Source organism: Phoenix dactylifera, chromosome 7 (assembly GCF_051530095.1).
Source record: "Phoenix dactylifera cultivar Ajwa chromosome 7, Ajwa_hap1_PhDact_Kaust_v1.1, whole genome shotgun sequence".
Taxonomy (NCBI): domain Eukaryota; kingdom Viridiplantae; phylum Streptophyta; class Magnoliopsida; order Arecales; family Arecaceae; genus Phoenix; species Phoenix dactylifera.
The window spans coordinates 8,126,985-8,151,975 of record NC_143196.1 but is presented as its reverse complement, the minus strand read 5'-3'; the positions used below and the strand labels follow the sequence as shown (position 1 = coordinate 8,151,975).

Genomic DNA, 24,991 nt, shown 5'->3' with positions numbered 1-24,991 from the left:
GAGAGAGAGAGAGAGAGAGAGAGAGAGAGAGAGAGGCTTCCACAAGCCCAACGAAAAAACAACCCCCAACTCCACACGCCCAACGAAAAAACAACCCCCAACTCCCCCACGTTTCCTCTTTCCCATATAACGTTCACCATCCCCTCCCCTGCTTCATCTCTCCCCATAGCAATCTCTGCGTGCAGCTCCTATTTTCTTGGCTTCCTTCTCTCCTCTGCTTATTAATTGGATCCCCTGATCGCAACCTCTGGTGTTTAGTATTCCCCTGTAAGGGAAAACCTTTTCTACAATTCCCTGTCCTCATCCCCCCGTTCTCTGATCCATAATTCACACTCCAGTAGTCTAAATCTGCTATTTTGATCCCCAAAATCCAATCAAAATCGGTTTTTTATCAGTATCTCTCAGATTCCGGTAGCAGGGCAACCAGGGACCAAAAAGAGCAATCTTTGGGCTCAGTTTCTATCGGCTGGGCTTATAATTCCAGTCCAAATGGCCATTACCATAAGGCCGGCCATCCTACTCCTCCCTCTCCTCCTCTCCCTCTTCCTCCGTTCCTCCGCCCAGAACTGCCTCAACGAGACCTTCTCCAACAACAAACTCTACGACCGCTGCAGCTCCCTCGTTCTTCTCAGCGCCACCCTCCACTGGACCTACCACCCTTCCAACGGCACGGCCGATATCGCCTACCGGGCGCCGCAGAACTCCTCGGGCTTCGTCGCCTGGGCCATCAACCCCTCCAGCTCCGGCATGATAGGCGCCAACGCTCTCCTCGCCTTCCACAACTCCAGCGGCGCAGTCACCGTGATCTCCTATGTCTTCAACAGCTACAGTCCTTCGGTGCGCGACAGCAAGCTCAGCTTCACCGTCTACAGCCGGGAGGCTGAGTATTCCAACGGTGCGTACACCATCTATGCGACGGTGGCCCTCGCGGGTAACAAGACGACGTTGAACACCGTGTGGCAGGCCGGGCAGGTCACCGGAGGGGTGCCCGTCGGCCACGCAACGACCGGCGACAACATTAAATCCAAAGGAAGCACCAATTTCCTCTCCGGGTAGTCGTCGAACCGTGGGGGAGGGAATTCAATATCTAAATAACTATTTTACATCTGGAGGAACTTTTAGAAGATTTATGTTATATGCACGTAATATATGATTCCAAGTTATTTTAGGATCTTTTTGGGATTGTTTTATTTATAGGGGTCTATTTGTTATTTTGTGACTCTATATATATATAGGTCTACTCTCATGTTTAGGGTTTAATGAACGATGAATAAAAATTAGCCTCCTTCTCTTCTTCTCCTTCCTCCTCTTCTTCCTCTTCTCTCCTTCCTCCTCCTCCTCCTTTCTCTTCTCCTTTCCCCTCTTCTTCTCTCCTTCCTCTCTATCTCTCCTTCCCTACCTCCGTCCTGCATCAAAAGTGTTACTGGTTTGAATACTCCTGGCAATACAAACAGAAATCTAAGTAATTATTATCATACAATGAAGTGAAAGATAGCATTTTGTCTAATTTGCATCCAATTTTCGCAGCATACTAATATAAAGCATAAAGTTAGGAGGTGTGGAAGCATACATAGCATCAAGCATGTCTTGTTTTGTATATCTAACTTCAATTTACGGAAAGCAACACGGAGACAAACGAAATTGGCCTCTTATGCCGATCCATCACGACACATTTCATGCATCGTAAATTAATTTCATATTTTATTGGGTTTGTTCTACGCTCCTTAGTTTAAAATATTGTTTTCCGAGTCCTCGTTTCTCCGTTTCAACAAGTAGCTGTTGGACCGTGGTATCCATGATCCGATGATGGAAGCCCTCAAATGATGGATGGTGAGTGATGTGTTGATGGTGTGTTGGGTGACTAGAATTCACCAAAGTGTTGGATGAATGACCACGGTAGGATGGCTGCTTGGGACTTGATGGTGTGATAGATGGATGGGATTAATGGACCACCTCGGGGCAGCACCAAAAATCAAAGGATGGTAGTGGGATTCAAAAATCTCCATGGGTTGACAAGGTACAAGGTAGACTTCTCAAATAATCCTGTATGCTGAGAGGTAAAAACAAAAATTCTAAGAACTACCATCCCAATTGAGAAATAGCAGAGGGAATACACTTCAATGATGACAAGGCACCTGAATTTTATAAGGTTTTTTCCACTTTTCTGCTGCCTCTGTGATCATTGCTGCAAGTTGTGATTGGAAATCCCTTTGTTAAGTTATGGACGATTGACTTCTGAGAAACATTTGGGTTATTACCTGGGACAAAGCAAACTGGCTGCCTTTTAAGTTTGAGTTGATTTTGTTAAAAAAAAAAAGTTGGTGTTTCTATTTGGAACTTTCTTCTTGGTTTTTAACAATTGAACATTGTTTCGGTTGCGGGGAATGCCCTGGTCCTTTGCCATGATGGTGTCCACATTCATGCTGTTAGTCCAAAATTTTAGAAGTACTCCAAATTATTTCAAGGATTTGTTTAAACCCACATAGCCACCATCCTTTCTAAGGTGCAGGGTTATTATCCCCTTTTCACAGGATATCCTCTCCAACGGTCAAAAATGGGCATGGAGTAGAACCATTGGAAAAGTGACTCATAGATGGGATAATTCTATTCGACCTGCGGGACAAGTCTCATTTCATCAAAACATCCTTGTGAATTGGAAAAAAACAACCAAATTCCGCATGCGCAAATGTTTCTTTTTTTGGGCAAAGCTTCCTAACTTCAATGTGCCCTTGCCCACTTAAATACAAATCATCAGTTCATTAGTGAGGACTGTGGACTCATTAGCAAAGGATGAATGTGTATACTGTAAATGTGCGCTATTGTTGGGGCATTCCGTTCCATGTATATGAGAGGAAGCATGAAAGAATGGGATTCCGATCTGACTTTAATTTTTTTTTAAATTTATGTGACTTTGATAAGCACCTACATTTAGCAAGGGCATTTTTTCTTGTTTCAAGATTAGATCTGATCATAGGTCTGGTTCGGGCATAGAAATGTCAAATTTAAAATAGGCCTGGCTCAAACCTCGACTAAAAATGAATATAAGCTAGGCTTGAGGCCTGGCCTATGATTTGAAAAACCATTTTGTAAAAAAATAAAGAGTAGAGGGTTGTATTTGTTAACAGTGGGAATTTACTGCAGCATTGTAAAGTGCATGGTCGCAGCTTCAGCATCCTGGAGCATTTGGCTAGAGGTGAAAATTCAGGACTTCAAATCCTAGAAAGAGTTTGGATAATTAAAAAAACAATTATTAAATAATAAAATCAAAAATATAAGTTATTATAAAAAAAATTTGTATGATTATTTATTTAATTATAAATATAAGAGAGAAGAATAATAAAGAACAGGAAAACACGAACCTTTAGGAATAATATTGGCCTCATCAATTTGCAAAGTCTGCGGGCACGAAGACAAACAATGTGGCCGGTGATTATAAGATCTGTGCTACATACTTGTTATAATATTTGTATTTACTATACACTAATTATGATTCACGTGCCCATGCATGTGCACTACTAAAATATTTATTCATGAATAAAAGATTGTATATTTTTAAAAACAACACTTGGATTTCTAAGGTTATTAATGATTTTTAGGAAGTAGTCATAATTTTGCTATTAAACACCAAGCCAAACCCTTCTTTTTTGTTCCAATCTCACTTCACCTTCTCTCTCCCGCGCTGCTCAAACCTCAGATTGATGGGTTGGGGTTGTATCTTTGAAGCCAAAGAACGATTCAACAAAGAATGATTCCCCTTCTTTTGCAAGTACGATAACTGCTTTGAGATTTGAGCAGATGGATTGAAGAAAGAAGTTGGAGTGCTTTGAGTTTTGTGCAGGGAGATATCCAACGATTAACATCACGAATGAAAATCAATAATTCTTTCGTGCAAAAGATACAACTCGAACCCAAGAATGACACTAAGGCTGGGACCTATCAGGGTGGGATGCTCAAATCATGAAGGAGATTGTGGATCAAATAAACAAGTTGGACTCATCAAAGGTCTAAAATAGTTCATCATTCTAATCAAGATATGTCATACTAGCCCAAATTGAATAGTACAGAATATACCATACCAATACCCGATACGAATGATGTACCGAAATTCCATACTGTACCATATCAACACTATGCTAGTATGGTACCGCTATGTGGTCCGGTACCGAGACGATGAACCTGAATTCTAATAGTTCCAATCAATGCCCAGCATTTTTTGACAAGAGCAAATAGCATGTTCCAATAGAGTTAGATGGTTAGCATGCTTGAAAACTATTTTCTATCAACCATACTAAGCTTCTATGGAAACTAACCTCCACATTGCTGAACCCCATGGTGCTTAAGGTGGGACACTTCAAGATTAGGGCCATATTTGGATCCTGAATAGCTAACGCGGGAGCGTAGGGAGTATATATGTGCTTTTGACTCTAGGTAATCGCCCTTATTCAATTAGGGTACGAGTTAGATTATTTACATTGTGAAAATCACGTAAGCCATGCTAGTGTGGCACTTTAAGATTAAAATCTTAATAGACTAGATGGAACAAAAAGGTATTTAATCTTATTTCCTACCACAGTGAACTTCTTGAACACTAAGGGAGCCCCCTCAGCAGGATCCTCACCAACTCCAACTTCTCGATTGCCATCTCAAACTTCACCTTCATCACTTTCCTATTCAATCATGTATGTCTTTACCCCCTCCAATAAATATATCTACTTAGGGGTGGTGATTGGGTCGAATCAAGTTGGATTTATAACAAGTTAAATTGGGTTCAGACCGAAAAATACTTCTCAAACCATATCACACCCATTTATAATCGAATTTAAAAAAGTAAATATATAACCAACATATTTATAATATATGAACTCACAACCACCCACCAACATATTTAAATTCACTCATTAGTCAGATATACAGCTAAAAAATAAAGCAAACTATAGTGATGGAAGGTCACGAGCAACAAACACTAATTAATGATAAACTAGCTAAAATCCGTTATCATATCCTGAAACCTTGTAGCCTATCCTTACATTACTATTTACGACCCTTCTTTCTTTCAAAAGAAGAATTGAACTACATGAAAAAAAGGGAGAACTATTAATCATCCGAGGTTCAGGAGTTGATTGGTTTCCCGACTCGATTACCTCGAGTGATTCATCGAGTCTAGGGCTAGACTGAAACCCATCCATTCGTAATCAAGTTGATTTCGAGTTTACATAGAATAGACCCTATTACCCAAAAAAAAATCCAAACTCATTTATTCAAGGCGTTCATGCGGCTTGGTAGGCCCAGATCAAATTTTGCCACCCATATCACCACTGACTTGGTTTGCCAACCTATACCAAGGGGTCGCCATTGCTTGACCCCTCATCATGGCAAATTTAACTCCTTTTCTATTACCATCCAAAATCTAGTAAACCTAGTTGTTAGAGGGGGTAAATGTGGGGGCATGGCGAGACAGGATAGTGGAGGTGGGGAAGGCAACGTTTGGGACGTCCATGATGAAGTCAAGGTCAGCTAGGATTGCACTAATGTCTGTATGGTGTTTGAGAGGTTTGCTATGGAAGGAAATAGGGTTGAAAACCTTGGTCTGGATAGGTAATGACCTTAATCATGACAAGAATATCTCATGAGACAACTGCAAACAGTCTACTAATCTCCACCATGCTCAGATGCACTCATTGGATGCCTGTCATTGTTACCTGACCTTATGGATTTAATGTTTGCCTCATGGCCATCCAAGTTGCAACCCGTGTCTTTCCCACCCATCTACCTGAATAGCATTCATACTTAAATTGGATTCCATATACGAATCTTAAGACTTAAAAGTGGAATTTGACAAAGCAAGTTCATAAATGTTATCATATGTATGAATCAAAGGAACAAACTCGAGTATGTATGGCAGCACATCATGTATAGTCCTATTAAATGAACTCGAGAGTAATATGGGTCTCCACGAAAATGACTATCATGTCTTTGTATAGTTGAAATGGCAATCTTCTATGCATCTCAACACCTTTGCCTACCCTTTTATCACATAAGTATATGAATTATAGAAATAGAAATGACTCATATATTTATGAATTAACATTACAAGTAAAAGGAGACCAAGAAATTTCATACAATTTCAATACACTGAAACACGAATCATTTTATGTATTGGTAAGTATGGGACTCATGTTGTTCTGCCCATCATTTTCGATAATATGTTTGTCCACGTGGATGAATGCTCTTTAAACGCTATTGCTGCATCCCACTCCGCATGAGATGGTGCGAGTTATGAGCTGCTAGACTATTCGATGCCCATCCATCTCTAGCCACTTGAAAATGACTATGAAGGTACCTTAGGTTGAAATGATATGGAGAGAATAACACCATAAAACATGTATAACAAAATTATCACAATTCACATTCATCACCTGACTTGAGGGGCTTAAAGAATCCTGGCATAATCCTTGTGGTTCGTAACAAACATAATTCATCACTCAAGTGGCAAAAATCCTGTTAGCATCACTAAAGCCTATCTGGTACAGCTGCATCAAGTTCATATTGGAAGAGTGATACTTTGCGGCAAGATGTCAGTGGCATACACACCATGCGTTAAGGATACATGTTAATATTCATCTACTAACATTTGAATCAAGCTCATGTTCACCATCAAGGTGGATTTCTGAATAAAGCATATATTTTGAATTTTTATTATATGATCAACAGTTAAAATTGGTTAGAGGAAGCAATCGGAGGATCAGTTTACCAGTTTACTTGTTTAAGTTAGAAGGCATTTAAAGAATTGCTCCGTCACAGGCAACTCCAGAGTCACCTGTCAAAAAAAATGAGAAGCAAAAACGAGTACATTATTAACAGGTACAAGGATCAGGAATGCTGCAACTTTCTGAACAGCAGCCAATCCTAGAGATGTCAATACATCCAGCAAGTTCTACTAATGTATTGAAATCAGGAATTCCTTCTGACCCAGGATCTGGGTCTATAATTGTCACCAAAAAGATAGTGATTTTGTTTAATAAGTGGCGTTAAAACATATTCCAGATGCTTACCTCTTTGAAGACTTCACTGTAAGAAGCATCAGCAAAGCCCTGCATTCACCCATGGCCATGAGAAATTTAAAACAATTAAAATAAGATGTGATATATATAAATTTGGTTAAAAGGACAGAGTGGAGGGGAAACCAATTTCCGGAAGAGATTAAGTGATGCTGTGTTTGAATCTCCAATTTTTGCGCGGAACTTTTGAATTCCATAATTCTCAACTGCAAATGCCATCATCAACAAGACTGATTCTTCTCCAAGCCCCTTGCCACGGCTAGTAAAGCAAGTGCAAAAGGATAAGAAACCTGACCAAAACTAAGCAAACTAGTAGCCTAAAATCATTGTGGCATATTTGAAGAATACAAAAGGAAAGAGAAAGTAAAAGAAAAATAAATAACTTTCCCAACATATATGCTCACACATACATAAATTATTATTATACTCTTTTGTTTATAATCATGAATTAGTTTCATCCATGCTTCATTGTTCCTTATAGAAATGTTAAATAGCATGCCAGAGGTGATTGAAAGAGCACCAAGTATTAACCTGCGATGAACTAAACCAAATTCAAGTCTGATTTGGGTGATGGATAAAACCAATCATGAGAAAACTATAATTGGTTTCCATTGTACAATTTTATAAAATAGTATGGCAGTTCTGCTTTCTCTGATTGTCAGATCCAACTAATAAATTATATAATATTCAACTGTGTTTTTGAGGTTATCTTGGACAAAGATGCCTCTCGAAATTATCTAGACCTAAAAATATTATAGCAAGGTATATGATCTAAAATGCATAATACAGCAGACTGGGTGAAATGTATTTCTTTCTAAAGGTTAGTTGATCAAAGCACATTAATGAAGATTTAAGAGATCAAAATGTCATACAAAAAGAAAAAGACTAGCTGTTCTATGACTCTAAAATTCTATCAAGGATGGAATTCCAAGCACTTAGATGGTCAAGCTATGGTGAATAAGTAGGAACAAAGGAAAAACAGAAGTGGAAGATATAGGAACTATATGTGCAAAAAAATGTAAGAGGGCATTGCTTACTCTATATTTACGTAATATGTATTTACAAATATCATTTTCTCCTTACATGGATCTAAGACCATATATGCAGCCAAAAACAAAATCAATTATTAGGAACCGAGCAAATTAAATTTGGACACCAACAATTTATAGTTAATTTTAATTTGGTTATATGGATGTAAAATATATAAGAGAAAAGATAAAATAGTATCTGGTGTGATCCACAAAAAATTAAAGATAAGGTTGGAATGGTTCAGCTTGGGTGTTGTGAGCAGACAAAAAAATTCAGCTTTGCATCTGCATGAGATATTTGGAAGAGACTAAAAATTCAGCATCCAACACAGGATACCAGTAAGAACTGGACATTGCGTAGAATTTAAACCAGATTAGAACCTCAGTGTGTTCTATTTCTAATTATAATAAGAACATTTCTTGGTCATGTATATTTGCTCTATCAATTGTTTATCACTTTTATTAGGGCCTTTTCTAAGCTGAGTTCTTGCCACCAGCATTTAAGATGCAGAACAGAAGATTCAGCATCCAAAAGTAGATCAACAATGTTGAATGTGATCATATTTTCCCTACCTCAGCATATATAAACTCATTCACAGCACAAAAACCTGGTAAATCCAGCAACCTGAGTGCGAACTGCTTCCAGCAAACTTGGATCCCAAATATAATGGGTGCCTGATTTTGGTTTCAGGGAGAAGATTTTAAATTTGCAGTCAAATCTTCAAATCATTGATAAAATCTACATTATAGGTTCTATCCTTCATCATCAGGTAAAAAATGGCCACTTCTAGCACTATTCACCACATCGTTTAGTCCTTTAGCTCGCTTTTATAGCATTGTCTTATCTATCTCAGTTCACATAAGTACATTGAGGTTCATTTGAGTTTACAGAATTTTGAGTAACCTCTTAGCCTGTCACAGTATTCAAATTTAACTTTTAGACAGTGCACTTTCCAATGTCCTGTTTCTTATTCTAAATATTTCGTGTGATCGAACTCTTTTTGACTTAGTGGAGCTTCGTTTATGGTTTTGTAGCAATTGTCTTCACTATTTTATTAGCCTACACCCCTTTGAATCATAATAGGCTCTATTCTGGCTCTCTCTCTCCATGTCTCTAACTCAGCTTCTAAAAGAACTCCATATCTCTTACGTTTCATCAAATTCTATTCATAATTAGTGACCTGCATCTCGTTTTATCTCTTATGGTCCTTGCCTACTTTCCTGCCTTCAAGCTTGGTATTCATTTACTACTTCAAGCATCTACACCCCTTTTCCCCTTCCCCACCAATGTAAGTATTGTATTGCTGTTACTTATCCCTTCACGACATCTTTTGTATTCTAGTTATGCCTCCTTAGCTCTAGTGTTTGACTTGGCCTTATGGCCAATGTTAGCATCATGTGGTGTTGTGATGTTTTGATGATAATGCAGCTTCTTGATTCATGCTACTAGGATTGGCCATCTATCTCTAATATGGGTGGCAATGGATCAAGATGGGACCCCTATGGAGTTAAATTAGGGTTGGGCCAAAAAATCCTCGCCATATACATGACCCATTTATAATTAGGTTGAAAAATATAAACCCATAGCCAACACATTTGATTTTATATTAACCTATACCCAAACCACCAATCCAATTAGTGCTTTTGCTTGTCAATTATATACCTTAGTAATTGACAACAAAAAACAGCCGAAAAGGGATCTAGGGTGGGCATCCAAACAAAGTGAGAAAACATTGTGAAGGAATTAAAGTGGAGAAGAAAACATTACAGTACCTAAACACTCCATTCCTTCCACTTCTCTTTTCGATATATTTTTTTATTCTCTTAACCATTATTTATGCAGCCTTCCTGATCATTCAAACCAATCCTTGATTATGACAGTATATTACATAATTACTACCGCTCTACAAGTTTGGGGATGGATTTTAAGGATCTTTTGAACCCATGGTGACCCATCAGTTCGAAGGACCAAACCCATACCTGACCCATTTAGAATTGGGATGGTCTTGGCTAGCTCATACCAACTAAAATTGTAAAATGCCCTCAACCAGACCCATTATTTTGGATTGGTTCAGTCCATTGGTGGGTCTGGGTAGAAAAAGTGCCACCACACTATTTCTTCATGCACATTTTAAGGATTTGTGTGTCAATATTGATAGTTCAAAATCAAATCCCTAACTGCTGTTAAGCATAACATTTGAGATATATGACTCTTTTGCTTACTTATTAGTCATCAAATAACAAAGTGTAATGGACTACTTTGACGATTTGGCCTAACTTGATTATCTTAAGGGCCTCTTTGGATATTAAGTTACAGACTAAATTTGTTTATTTTGAACAGATACAGAATACATAGTTGCTATCCATAGTTCGAAAGTGGAATGCATTCAACATAACTACTCAACAGGATAAGAGGTCCACAAAAAATTTCTACCAATTATTATGATATTACGATCAGATTGGGTACCAAAAAAAGAAATGGATCAGGACGAAATCTGCTCTTTATGAATGAGATAAAGACATAATAATCAAGAGCTGTATAGAATTTCCTCTCTATTCACAACTAACGTATTTCACCTCAGAGGTTGTTTATGTTACTCGTGATCACAACTTATCACACAAGACCTCCCATTGGGCCCAAAGAGTAATGAGTTTCTTCCCTTTCTCTTCTCTTTTTCTCCATTCTCCTCCCATTTCTTCCCTCCACCTTCAACAATGCCATTGCCAGCTTGAAATTTTATCTCGGCCTCTCCACCTCAACTCGGCTCTCCTCTCCACCCCCTTCCCTTCTTTTTTCTCTTGGAGACACCATACATAATCCTACCCTTGCCTCCATCATCCAATTCCTCAATACAAATCCTCCTTTCACCTCCAAATGATCTCCTCCAATCCCTAGATTTGAACCCCATCATCCAAAACCTAGTTCCTCCATTCTTCCTTCCACTGCCACCACGTGGTGGAGTTTCCCACCCTTCAAGATTTCATTTGTTCAATGGATGTCAATACCAGCAAATGGCCTTTCTTCAAGACAAAATGGATATGTAGATAATCCTTAGGGTATATGGTCAAAAAGGCAAAGCTAAGGAAAGTTGTTGACGATAAGAAGGTAAGGTACTCCATTCTCTTGGAATATTAGTATGATGGGGAGACGAACATCATCATCACCATCTTCAAGATTTTCAGCGACACCTCTGCTTATGCTTACAGTAGGCTCTTACCGTTGTCTCTCTCTTATCTCATCTTTCTCTTCAAAAAAATTGATTTTTTTCAGGCAGGTTTGATTTGTTTTCCTCTATGACCCAAGTCTGCAAAACAAACCTAGTTACTGGTTCAACATGTGAAAGCAAGGGTTGACATCTGATTCCAGCACCCTATATCACCTGATGCACACCCTACTACAATAAGATAGTAGAATAAGCGCTAGAACACACCAGTAATGGGTGAACCAAGGCCATATTGCACATGTTACATTGCACATCAAGACATATCAACCTTGTACTCCTTTGTACGCTTCTTCTATTTGTTTTGCTCATTTATACAAGGTGTATTGAGGCATCTTGCTCCCATATTGAGAATCATTCGATACTGACTGGCCATTAATATGGTAGCAATCCTCAAGATTTGAGTCCTTATGTGGAAGTAAGCACTTTGATCAACATAGATATCGAAAACACAAATGGAAGTTTAAGGCAAATTATTATACCTACATTGTTGACAATGTTTGTATGCTCTAAAGTAGAAACAATTACATGATTCTACTGTTAAGCCTGGCATACCTTATTGCCTCTTTCCCTATTATCTTAGGCTTTTGGGGTAATTTGATGACTCAGCATGGTATTAGAGCCAGGTTTGATCAGATTGATCCTCCACACCCTAATCCTTTGATTCCCAAATTATCTCGGTGATCTGTATGAAGTAGAAATGCTGTTGTGCTGAAAGGAAGACATATTTTGCATCATATGTGGGATTCAATTGTTCCCTTGAAGTCTCTATGAGTTTTGTCTAACATTCTTTCTCGCATGAAGCAAGTGATGTCATTGAAAGAGGGTTGCATGGATGATGGATGTTGACAGCAACTAGCTGGTTTGTTCTTGAGAACAAAAACACATATGAGGATGTCTGTTTGGACAGTAGCATGATTGGAAAAGCCTTTCTTTCAGTTCAGATAAGCAGAACAGTGGTTTGCTGCATTTGAAGTGCAGAATTCTGTAGATAAATTGCTGGTTTTGTCTCATAAATCTTGCTTTGTTTGTAACCTGCTCTGAAATAGTTTTTTTATTATTCACATACTCCTTCAGGACCATCTATTATTTCTGGTTGAAATACTGTACTTGGGAGATGGAAATGATACAAAATTGGAATCTCCATGGAAGATATTCTTGGAGAGCAGATGACACTTGGAAGTTATGAAGAACAAAAACTTTCTTCAGTAGGCGAAAGCAATCGAATTGTTTTTGAAAGCAAACAAGATGCATCAGTGTCTTACGAAAAATCCTTCGAACAATGAAAAAAGTGGAGTGGAAAAAAGAAAATAGTCAAGTTATGACATTGTTATGGAATAGCATGGAGCCACATATAATTAGCAATCTCATGTTTTATATACAGCTAAGAAGATTTGGAAGACTGCAAGGGAGATGTATTCATTCAGAAAAGAATATCTCATGTATATGAGATTTATGAGCAGATTTTCAAGATGCAACAAGGAAAACAAGTCATTAAGTGAGTACTGTTGTCAACTGAGAGAATTTTGGGATGAACTGAACATTTATGAGCCCATTGGAACCTTCAATGCAAATTGCTACATTTGAGGTCACTGCTGCTAGGCATCTAGTCTTATAGAAGAGACATTTGATTGAAGGAATGCTATTGAGAAGCAGGACACTTGCAACAATTGTCCAATTTCACACAAATGATCATATAAATAGAAATAACTTACCATCTCATTTTTTACCATTTTTATGCATTGTAAACAAAATAGTAATATGTATATAATTTGTAATTTTTAGGGGAGACTTGATCTAAGTTCTGGTTATCACATTCTCTGAATATATTCCCTATGCATGAAGGCTTCAACTATCCAATCAAAATTGTGAAAAAATGTGTAGTTCAGTTACCTGGGGCATATGCTAATCGCAAAACATGCGAAAATAAATTATTTATTGAAACTTAATTCTGTTATCTTTACATGAGACATAAATCAGATTGTTAACTGAACTATGCTATTCATTATGGAATTATCAAGCCCTATATGCCTTGTTTTCTGAGAAAAATACAGAAAGTGCAGCTCTTTTTTTGGTTCATGATGGGCATTCTAATTCACTTAGGATTCTAAGTTTTTGTTTTTATGTATCTATTTATGTCTATCTGTTTATTTATATCTTTCCTTACCAGTAGGACTGGTTCCATGAGCGCATAGAAACAGCTGAAGCAGATTTCGTTTGTTGTTATGAAAGGAAATCAGGAATGACTTCCCCAATCCTGCGAAATATATTCCATGGAATCATCAAGAATGATTGATTTCGGTTCTTGTGCAAGATAAGTCCAGGTAATCTCTAGGAATGAAGAAAGCCGGGCAGCAAATAATATAATATATCATTATAACTAACAATATTACTATTATTAATATTATTTTTTAAGGTTGTAATATCAATAGTATGTTACTAATACCCATAATGTTATTATTCACAATATAGATATTACTAATAGGAATATAGAAATTTTAATCTTATTTTAAAATATTAATGTTCTATTATATAACATTATATATCTATACTACTAATATTAATATAATATTATATTATAATAATATTCAAACTAATATTAAATTTGCTATAGTGATAATAAAATAATGAAATTAACCTATGTCATGTGTTATGATATTATAACAATATTATTAACAATATACTGCAAAATATAATATGCTATTAATATGATATATAGTATAAAATATATATTTATATTATTATTAATCTAATAAGAGTGGCTCGTTTGCGGTAGATTATTTGTTGGAGTTATGAAATCGCGTTATAGCGCGATTTAGCTGGTCTTCCATGATAATATTATATAGTTAGTATTATCCATATCAATATAATATTTGTACATAATTAATATTAATACCAATATTGATAGTATAAAAATAATTAAAAAATAATGCAAATATAAACAGTCTCATATATAACAAAATCATAAATATAATACTATAAAAATTATAACCCTATATTATAATAAAATAATAATTATAATATATTATTCCTGTAGCAATATAATTGAATACAATAATATTATTACTAATAATAAGTCATAAAATGTCATATTTTATTAAATATAATATACAATATAAAATATTGATATTGATAACATAAAAATAACATAATATCAATAATAAATAAGATGAATATAATATATATAATATTACATATCTTAACATATACTTAAAAATAGTATATAAGAAACAATATTAATATGATACAATATATAATATAATAATATCTAATATATAATAAATTGCTGCAATATATTTTCAATAAACAATTCATAATAATAATATAATACATAAAAGTAAGGTTCGTTGTCTCGGTACCGGATCTCATACTAGTGCCACACTAGCATAGTGCCAGTACGGTACGATACAATATGGAGTTTTTTTGGCACACCGACACTCGGTACAGCACCCGTACCGGATATCGGTACCAAACCAGTACAGTATGGTACGCTCTGCATTGTCCGATTCGAGTCGGTACAACATAACATGCATAAAAGTCTCCTTTTATTGTAACTCAGACACATATCCAAGTTTAGGAAAACCAATACCTAAGCCCCCCAAGGTATCATTTTACCCTTTTAAAGGAATCCAATATCCTTTGGCCTTTACCATTCCCATGACCAAAATAAGCTGCCAAATATTGGAGTGGACTATATGGGAAATAGATACCTATTGCCACCCCCCAATTCTTGCAAACCAAACATGGCCCTGGAGTGGGTGAGGAATCATTAAAGTTGTGCTCTATGCACTAGTAAAGATACATCCAATGTTCCTTGGTTCTATCAAGGATATCTATACATTAGTTTGTTCTCCTTCTGAAATGGACAAGATGAAGCCAATTCAAAGCAACGTTTTGTGAGGTAGATAGAAATGCTTCAGATGATACCATATCCTGATTATCACATGTTGCTTAGTTTGTTGATTGTTGGATGAGATTGTATTTTATCATTTTGCAAGCAACAAGTGGACCATCTTACATTATTTGTTCTATTTTTAGTAAACTAGTAAATGTGTTCTATTGTATTTTGTAAACTTTTTCACATAGCTTGAGTACACAAAGTTATATTTATTAGTATTATATTTTTTTTTAATTTTTGTGTCATAGCAGCATATTGTACATGTAGGCTTTATATGTTTGTTATTGAAAGGCGCATGCAAGAATGCGTATCATAGCATGTGTTATTTCATTTTATCGAAATATTTTTCCAATGGCTTCAAGAGGTATCACCAATGCAATATAGCAAGTGGGTTGACTAGATCTTAAGCTTAGTTTGTAGCTTATAAATGTAGTCTTGGATATCCCCCCTCCCCCACAACCAAAGGGCAAAAAAAAATTGAGAGAAGAAGATGATATCCTATTGAGCATATGGAAGCAGATCCAAACATTGTTTAAGTTATTCTCTTAAATTATGCTATCCTTTGCTTTAATTGACCAACCAACAGATAATGTTTTCAGAGGATATGGTGTAATAATCTATTGATACTATATCTATCCTAAATATCTAATTAAAAATACACTACTTTGTATATTTAATCAAAGTATCCAAACAGTTCCAGTTATGCATTCTTAGGTAGTCAGTAATCACATGACTGAGTTTTCGACCAATCTCTCTATCCATTTGGTTTATTTCAGTTTAAACAAATATTGTAATATAGGATTTAGAAGAATAACAAACAAACAAACATGTATCATTTGAAATGAGATTGTATTCAACTTTTAATAGCGATAAAAGATGTCTTTCAAGGAAGAGTTTTAAGTATTAAGAAGCGGGTGCCCAACTAAGATCACAATTCTAAAGTGAGCATGGCACCCTAGGAAAAATATTGATCACTACATATCAGAATAATGTTAGGGGTCTGGTTGTACTGATTCTTATGGAGTCCACACCCTCCTTTTAAGCTCTATTACATCATCTTTCAGACAAAAGGATCAATACTTACAAATAATTTCAAACAACTACACAACATGGATGTTGCTAATTTGTATGACTTTAGCAATCATAGTGATGAATCAGGGACTAACTTGGAATATTATAGCTCTGAATACAGAGCCTTTTATGTCTCTAGAAAGTTGGGGAACCTATTAACCTTTTGCATGCTTTCACAGGAAAGCAACTACCTGACAGTAACTTTGTCAAAGATTTTGAAGTAGCTTAATGGCCACAACAAGAGAGATATTACCCCTCAAGGTGCACTAGTTGGGTATTTCTGAATTTCATTCTCTGAATTTTGTTGAAAGAGTGGAAAAGAAAAAAAGCTATCCAAGTGGCACAAAAATCTGGATCTACGCAGATTCATCTATGCATGTCTTGAGTGCATCTCATCTACATAATCCAGTCTCCACAAATTCTAATAAGAACCAGATTTTTTATGCACTAGAAATTAAAAGTTAATCCATATTTATCATAATATCCAAGATCCAGTACACCATTACGCTTATTTTCTCTTAAGCTTAATATACCATTCAATATTTAAACTGTCGCATTTCCACTGGATCTACTGAATCAGTCAAATTGAAAATATCCAATGTTTCTGAAATTGATGGACCAACTAATTACACATCATGCGGGACAAGTTAAGACAGCAGATGTTACAGATAAGGCCATGCCAGCAATGCTTAAATAGAAAATGTCGGATAAATTAACGGTACGTGTTAGTGTGTTAGTGAAATTGGACAAGAGATTATGTTTAGGACATCATTACCTTTTTGTTTCAGCTATCATGATCTCAATTTCTGCTGTTTGTAGGTCATCTGGATCATTCATGTATATATTCACATCACCAACCATGGCTGTAGAAATGAATTTTTGATCAACGAAAAATAGATAAAATAAAACTCTGAACTAGCAACAAGAAGTTTGTACCTTAAGTTTTAAACAAGACTAATTTGTATAAGACATTAAAAACTAATCATGTCATTCTTGTATTGAAATTTTAAATTGCCCTATTTTGAGTAGCACATGGGTTTTGGGTTCACAAAGATCACCAACCAAATAGTCAGTAAAAATATGCCTGATCCCATCTACATGAGATCTGTTTAGTGCATCTTGCTTATGTAAATGTGAGCTTCTCCTATTATCCTGTAGCAAAAATATCTTTAAATTCTATTTCACTAATCTCTTAGTCTTCTTAGGCCTATCATCCATTTTTGACACTTGAAGGAAACTCCAAGATACAAGATCATCAACCACGGATCATTTTTCTCAGTGGAATTATCTCAAGCACTTCTCCCTCACACTATCCTCCATCAGTGTGTCATTGAGTTCCCATGGGGTGATTTATTTATTTCCATCTTAATTGTTACTTTTCTTATAGATTGGCTTCTAGACCTTCAAAGCTACCATTCGCATCTTATGCTCATAAACCCTCTTCCAAACATTCTGATCCATATACAAAATTTGATTCATACATAATACTTATATCACCTAGCAACCAGACATAAAAACATGCCAAGTCCCATCTTCATGAGGTTCATGCAATGAATCATCCTTATTTACCCACAGACATCCAAGGTCAGTTTCCCTGACATAATAACGATATTATAATGTCCTCAAATTGTTTCTCACAACTTCTACCAAAGCCTTCTTAGGTCAATCATCCATTTCTGACACTTAAACTAAATTTTGCAATCTGTCCCCCACCCCCATCCAAAAAGAAGGGGTTTGCAGAGGTGGGAGGTGTCATCGTCTTTGGTCTATCTCTCTTCATTTCAGCATAACACAAAGCATACCATATTCTACCTCTTGGGACCTCGGAGATTAAAGAGTTACATCATCTCAACCTAGAGATCTCCTATCACCGCTTTAGGAACCATATTTGTTGATTAATTTACAGACTCAGAGGATGTGTAAAAGAGAACATGTCTTCTTGTCAAAAGTTTGCCTTGACCTTTCCAAGAAACCAAGCCATGAACTGAGATTACAATAAAGAACCAAGCAGAATCAATTAAATTCTTTCCACCACTTTAGAAACAACTGACCCAACTCATGACAAGATCAAGAAAATGGCAGGCAAATTCATGTGACTTTATCTAGGTAATTTGATTAGGATCCCTCATGCTTTCTCTTTTAAGCCTAGCCTTCACTTTCAAGTCATGTCACTTAGTGGCAATAAAAGTATCAGGCCTCACCAATTCAACCTGATAGAGGACATCTATTTAAACAATTCATCAAAATGATAGTCTAAAACCTATGAAATTGTCTAGTAAAATAGTAAAGTGATGGGATAAAAAGTCTAGATCCTCTTTGACATCAATTTATTAGAAACAAGAAAAATAAAAAGGGTAAGTGTTGCGCTATGGATACATGGTCAATGATGTGTATAGGAAGACACCTTACACTAGCAAAACAACCTAATAAACAACTATTCTTGAAATAATAAGCCAATAACAAAGCCAATTCCTATATGTTCTAGTTACAAATTAACTGATTAAATCTCATCTTGCTTGAATCGATCAAAGTGGGGAAACAGAAAGAAGTTATAGGCTTTCTATCCACCTGCCACACAGCTTGTAAAAAAAAGATGGAGAAATTAATTTTGAGATAAAATTTTACCAACCCTTAGCTGAAAATTAACCTTCAAAATGGATCATCCCTCATCATTTACCACCTCAAGCTTATCCGGATCAATCTAATGAAAAACATAGCATTTTATATCCTGCTCAACACAAAATTTTATAGAATTCAAGCATGTCACCCCCATTAGCCAGATATTCTATCCAAATTGACATGAGCTGAACTCACAACTTAATGAGAATATTTTGCAATGCTGTCACCTATGTTATGGTGCCTAAAATTTGATTTTTTGCTTCTTGTTAAAGCAGCTCTTAACTTAAAATTCTATGGTTGTGTCGCACAGTCTGTCATCCGACCTTATCATCTCCAGTAATACTGACCATTCATTTTTAGGTGGAAAGTTGTGTTTAAAGCAACCATTAATGGTTTGCTATCATCAAAGTTCTAAAGATGATAACATTTCAAATATTTGAGATAACCAACAAAAGATTTCATCATGTACACAAAAAAATCCCATTCCCTAGCTCCATACTCCAGACTAAATCAACAAAATAAACAAACAAAAAAGGCATCAGATATTTAGTAATGCATTTCACCAACTATAAAAACAAGGTTTTAAGTATGTCGACAATTGATTTCAACATGGATAAAAGCAAATCAAATATTTCAAATCCAACCATCCCAAGCAATTTCTCTATTTCACCAAGTGCAACACCAAAAAGACCACTCAAACAGAAAGACCAAAAAATGTATTTACCATAAAAATAAACCCAAATAACAACACAAACTTCAATCTAACTGTTCGAAGAAAGTTCCCAAGTCATTAGAGGTCAACTCCTTCAACAAATAACATAAATTTCTCCAAAATTAACTCCACAAAACCAACAATAACAAACACAAAATCAAAGCAAACAAAATCAACGACATAAAATCCACCAACCAAAAAAAGAAAAAGTGAATTAAAAGTTCCAACCTTCAACGTGGGGATCTCCATGGACGAAGCTACCCTCGATCAACTCCTTGTCCAGCACTATAAATGTATGCTCTGCAGCACACCCAGCCCTCAATCTCGTCGCATTCAAAAACTTAGCAACGAAGACAAACCCGAGAGAGAGAGAGAGAGAGAGAGGATTACTGTTGGGGTCTTGGGTCCAGGAGAGGTGCATCTGGTACTCCTGATCGAGGGTGAGGGGCTCGGAGCCGGTGGCGAGGAGGAGGGACGGGTCCTGCATCCATTCGTGGTATCGAGGCACGTGCTCCTCCATGTATGGCACCAGGACCACCTTCTTGCCCTCCAAGCTCGTCTCTAGGCTTTTTCTTTGCCCTCTCCCCTCCCGAGCCGTCTCCCCGAGCTCCATGGCAATCCGAGCGTTCACCGATGGTGATCGTATCTCGGCAGAACAAAACGAGTCAACCGATTGCCGATGCTGGGTTTGGGGAAGTTAAAATGAGCCACGTCAGGGCGGAGTGCCGGTCCAGCTTCTTGGTTTGGACTACGGTTTGCGGATCCGACGCCGCCGAAGAATTGCTCTTAGCACTTCAAAACGGCTCGGGTCCGACCCGGACAGGCTTAATTCCCTGTTTGTTGGCAAATGAGAGTTTTTGCACGATTATTCTCAAAATTAATATTTAAATATATATCTTCGTAAAACACTGATTTTACTATTCTATTTTTTTTTTTAATCTTTATTTTTGTATATGTACCTATACTATCTAACATCATTAAAAAATTAATGGTTTCAAATTAAAATGACTAGAATATCTTTAATGGATAGATTTGCAGAACCAAATATTTATAAGACAATCACGGTGGGGGACAAAAAAATAGTTTCAAAACTTTATTTTATTTTGAATTAAAATAAATATGATTTTTATTAACGGTCTTAGAAAAATCATTATATTAGGGGCATTTGTGCAAAAATAGTGTTTTATAAAGGTACATAAATAAATATAAATTTCAAAAGGATATTCACGTAAATTTGAATTTTTAAAAGAGTATTCGTGCAAAAAATTCTTTTCAGATTCACATCGTGACTTTGGACTCGAATAAAAGACCATTCATTGATCATGTCAGGTCAAGCCGGGTTAAGTGCTTGCAAAAAATTTTAGATGTAGTAGGTCCTTTAAATCTGGTTGTTATCTTATGAACGGACCCAACCTGAAATGTTTGAGTTCGGATTGGGAGTAGGACAAGTTGGATTTGCAATTTAAGTAAAGAATCCAATTATTTTTTAAATAAAATATAACAATTGATAATTAAATATAAAATTATTTTAAAAATTAAATAAAACTAAAAAGAGATAATTCAACCTACGATAATGAGATATATACTGGTATACTTCAAAGTGTTGTGAATAACAATTTGCCAAAACAAACAATAAAATATGGACATTCAAATAAAATTAGATGAAAATAGATGTGAAATATGGTTGTTATATAGTTAAAATGAAGAAATTAGTTTAAATAAAAATTTATTCAATGAATCAGGAAAGATTTTTAGAGTGAAATATAAATAAATTTATATAATTCGGGTTTCTAAATCGAGCCAGTTTGGGTTGAGTTTGGCTCATTTTTTTGTTGACCCAAATAAGTCCCGATGATATGCAGGCTGGGCTCAATCAAGTCAAGTTGAGAAATACATGAACCCCGGGATGCAAATTTTTCCTTTCTTCTAAAGTTATAGCAGGAGGAAACAAGATAGAAATGGAGGGTAGGACGGTGCAAATTCAAATTAGTGGTACTCCAAGACCAAGCTACCAAGAGTCTGAATGGTCATCCATATATCGCAGGATGTTCCCATGTATTACAGAAGCATTATATAATATATAGCGTGGGCCCAAATGCATCAAGAACTATCCTGCGAGGCATGGACAACCATGATCATGAGCCAAACTATCAAGTTCAGCCACCAAACTTGAAAGAATATGAACTCTGCTGCCAACCATATATACTAGTTGACAACCTTTAAATAAGATAGAATCTTAGTTGGGGCTAATTGTTTGAATGCTGGACCAAATTGGGGTGTGATTTACCTAGGGTTGTAATTTTTGCGTCTTTGCTTTGTTGCTTTTTTAGCTGAGAAATGCACTTGGTTTATGTTAAAGATAGCAGCCAAGTGTGAGATACGTACACTGGACCATCATTGACATATAATTGACTAATGTTGCTTTTTAAGCTGGTGAGCACTCTGCGTGCCAAAGCTTGCATTGGAGAGAACTAGAGGTCATGGGATGTAGTCAAAATGAAAAAGGTTAGGAGGTTTCTTGCTTTAAGTGTTTGCCTAGTGAGTATCATGAATCGATTTGATGTATTTTGACAACAAGCTAGTAATTTGCTAGAGCATAGGCACAACATTGTGCATGCTAATTATCATATCATTAAGCAAATTCAAGTTTCAAGTCCAAATAATATTCTAGATGCATATGGACTGATGTTGCACAATTTAAGTTTGATGTTGAAGTTGTTTCGACAAATTCTTTTCTTGCATATATTTCCATAATCCGATACATATTGGCCTGTAAATCATTGGCAAACTAGTCTAAAATTAACCAAACAGCTAAATTTTAGATTCAAATACCAATAAGATTATTGGGCTCAAACTGCAACAAGCTTCATAGGCTAGATCTTTCTTTGGCCCATCTCAACTTGATTTTTTTTTTTTTTTTCTGAGAACACTATATATGAAGATTATCAATATAATATTCAGTCATAATCTTCTATTAAATTCATATGTTTAACATTAAGCTAAAGTTTTTATTAAACTACTCGAAAAACTATTCCAATTTATTTTTATTAAATGATGCTTCTTGTTGCTATCATGCTTATTGCTCTGTGCATGGCCTTTCGTGGGCCCCCCTATCACAAACGGACAAACCCCACAAATCCATGGCTGAGGTCCCGCACCCAACCTTGCCTTCAAAGCCAAGCACAAGAAGCAACAGCAATCATTCCCCCACCCCCATCATCCCCTGCATTAACACTCTTTCGATGACAATCCGAAAATTCCAAACATTCAATTGCACCCACCAAACCAAACCCCACTATGCGCACTCTCCCTTCGCTTAGCCTCAAAGCTAATTCCCCTACAAGACATGCTTCATTCCACACTCCCTTTCTCACCCTACTCCACCAACGCAAGAACATTGTACAAATCTATTCCACAGTAACCATTCTCCCTCCCTCCCTCCCTCCCTCTCTTTCAAGAACAACAGCAGCAACAACCACTACCACCATGCTCCCTTCTCTACTCCTCCCAGTACTCCTCCTCTTCCTCTCCGTTCCACTAACCCCTGCCGCCGCCGCCGCCGCCGCCGCCGCCGGCCGGTGCACCACCTCCACCCCGATCAAAACCTATCAAAAATGCATGAACCTCCCCACGCAAGGCGCCTCCCTTGCATGGACTTACCACCCCCACAACGCCACCCTCGACCTCGCCTTCTCCGGCACCTTCATCTCCCCCTCCGGCTGGGTCGCGTGGGGCCTCAACCCCGACTCCCCCGCCATGACCGGCACCCGCGCCCTCGTTGCCTTCTCCGACCCCACCTCCGGCGGCCTCCTCCTTCTCCCCTTCATCCTCGACCCCGGCGTCAAGCTCCAGCGCTCCCCCCTCGTCTCCCGCCCCCTCGACGTCCCCCTCCTCTCCTCCTCCGCCATGCTCCGCAGCGACAGCTCCGTCCGAGACGGCGCCGGCCTCCACATCTTCGCCACCCTCCGGCTCTCCCCCAACCGCACCCGCATCAACCACGTGTGGAACCACGGCCTCTACGTGCAGGGTTACTCCCCGACCATCCACCCGACGGCGCCGTCCGACCTCGCGTCGCGAGCCACCATCGACGTCGTCTCGACGGCCACGGAAGTGGGCCCGGCGGTGCCGAGCTGGTTCCGGTCGACGCATGCAGTGCTGAATGCGGCGTCATGGGGGTTTCTATTGCCGGTCGGGGTGACGGTGGCGCGGTACCTGAGGCAGTGCACGTCGGTGCGGCCGACGTGGTTCTACGGCCATGCGGCGGTGCAGATCGTCGGATTCTTGTTTGGGACCGCTGGGTTCTCGATGGGGATTATAATGGGGAGGGCGTCGCCGGGGGTGACATATACGCTGCACCGCGGGCTCGGGGTGGCGGCGTTTGTCACCGGGGGGCTGCAGGCGGCGGCGCTGCTGTTCCGGCCAAAGACCACGAATAGGTTCAGGAAGTACTGGAAGTCCTACCACCACTTTGTGGGGTATGGATGTGTCGTTTTAGGGGTGGTGAATGTTTTCCAGGGCTTTGAGGTGATGGAGCTCGGCGGGTCGTATTGGAAGCTGGGATACTGCTTGGTTTTGTCGACGCTGGTAGGGGTGTGCGTGGCGTTGGAGGCGAACGCGTGGGTGGTGTTTTGTAGGAGGGCGGAGGAGGAGAAGGTCAGGAGGGAAGGGAGAGTGGAGGGGCATCAGGTGGTGAAGGGGAGTATAAGCATTTAGGTGACAGATTTTGCTGAGAAACGTTGAAGCATTTTTGATCTCCTTTGGGCTTTCTTATTTGTGTTTTGGATTTGTACTGATATAATTAGTTCTGCTCACAAGTTTGTTTAAGTGAGCTTGACAAACTATTTCATATGCCATAATGAATGCCTTCAGTTTCTTACAAATTTTCAGATCATTTTGGAGGTTTTCCATGAATGAATAAATCTTGAGAAAATCATATTATTTGTATTGTAACATGTATGGCAAAAACATGTGAATACATATTTATCCATTAATCTTCATAATTTTATCTAGGAGATCCATCTGGCCATTTACAATATATAGTTAGAATAGAAAAGCATGCTCACTTGTCCAACTTTGGCATGTGAGGACAAGATCACGAATACCTAAACAAAAAATATCTTCTATTTCTCTAAAGCATGTGCTCTACGTACCATGCATTTAAAAAAATTAATGTGAAGTCTGAAATTGGTATTATGAAAAAATTACTAGTAAAATAGAACTAACATAATCACTATATTGATTATATATGTAAAAATTGGGTTGAACAAGAGAGACATTAATAAGGATAACAATAGCAGAGGGAGAGGATGCTATCTCAAATTTCAGATTAAATATTGAAATCATTTGCTAATTAAGCGACTCAATTATATGAACTTAGAATATAA

General features: G+C 37.5%; 2 protein-coding genes and 1 pseudogene across 5 annotated transcripts; 2 read left to right on the top strand and 1 right to left on the bottom strand.

The window, feature by feature from the left end:
* Window positions 1–339: 339 nt before the first annotated feature.
* Window positions 340–1,178, top strand: LOC149753131 (cytochrome b561 and DOMON domain-containing protein At4g17280 pseudogene; annotated as a pseudogene).
* A 2,019-nt stretch (window positions 1,179–3,197) lies between these two features.
* Window positions 3,198–20,296, bottom strand: LOC120111047 (Acyl-CoA N-acyltransferases (NAT) superfamily protein). 4 transcript variants are annotated; one of them, XM_088701179.2, is made up of 7 exons: window positions 19,998–20,296; window positions 19,836–19,907; window positions 17,052–17,139; window positions 7,185–7,317; window positions 7,053–7,091; window positions 6,752–6,817; window positions 3,198–3,216 (listed from the first exon to the last, which is right to left on the bottom strand). In XM_088701179.2, the coding sequence occupies exons 1-6, from the start codon at window positions 20,218–20,220 to the stop codon at window positions 6,764–6,766; spliced, it is 609 nt and encodes a 202-aa protein (XP_088557305.1). In that variant the 5' UTR covers window positions 20,221–20,296; the 3' UTR covers window positions 3,198–3,216; window positions 6,752–6,763. The 4 variants fall into 4 exon arrangements, with proteins under 4 accessions (XP_088557305.1, XP_038983309.2, XP_089780385.1 ...); XM_039127381.3 differs by lacking the exon at window positions 3,198–3,216 and adding an exon at window positions 6,026–6,667; XM_089924259.1 differs by lacking the exon at window positions 3,198–3,216 and adding an exon at window positions 6,026–6,530.
* A 2,602-nt stretch (window positions 20,297–22,898) lies between these two features.
* On the top strand, window positions 22,899–24,604 carry LOC103699464 (Auxin-responsive family protein). Its single transcript, XM_008781481.5, has one exon. It carries the CDS (start codon window positions 22,905–22,907, stop codon window positions 24,318–24,320), a length of 1,416 nt encoding a protein of 471 aa, XP_008779703.3. The 5' UTR covers window positions 22,899–22,904; the 3' UTR covers window positions 24,321–24,604.
* The last annotated feature ends 387 nt before the right edge of the window (window positions 24,605–24,991 follow it).

What these genes read in the sequence shown, in the direction of transcription:
- LOC120111047 (XM_088701179.2), bottom strand. Translation starts at nt 20,220, where the DNA reads ATGGAGCTCGGGGAGACGGCTCGGGAGGGGAGAGGGCAAAGAAAAAGC. An exon ending in CTGGACCCAAGACCCCAACA is followed by an intron (nt 19,908 to 19,997) that starts GTAATCCTCTCT and finishes GGTGTGCTGCAG; the next exon opens with AGCATACATTTATAGTGCTG. An exon ending in TTAATCTCTTCCGGAAATTG is followed by an intron (nt 7,092 to 7,184) that starts GTTTCCCCTCCA and finishes GGGTGAATGCAG; the next exon opens with GGCTTTGCTGATGCTTCTTA.
- LOC103699464 (XM_008781481.5), top strand. Translation starts at nt 22,905, where the DNA reads ATGCGCACTCTCCCTTCGCTTAGCCTCAAAGCTAATTCCCCTACAAGA.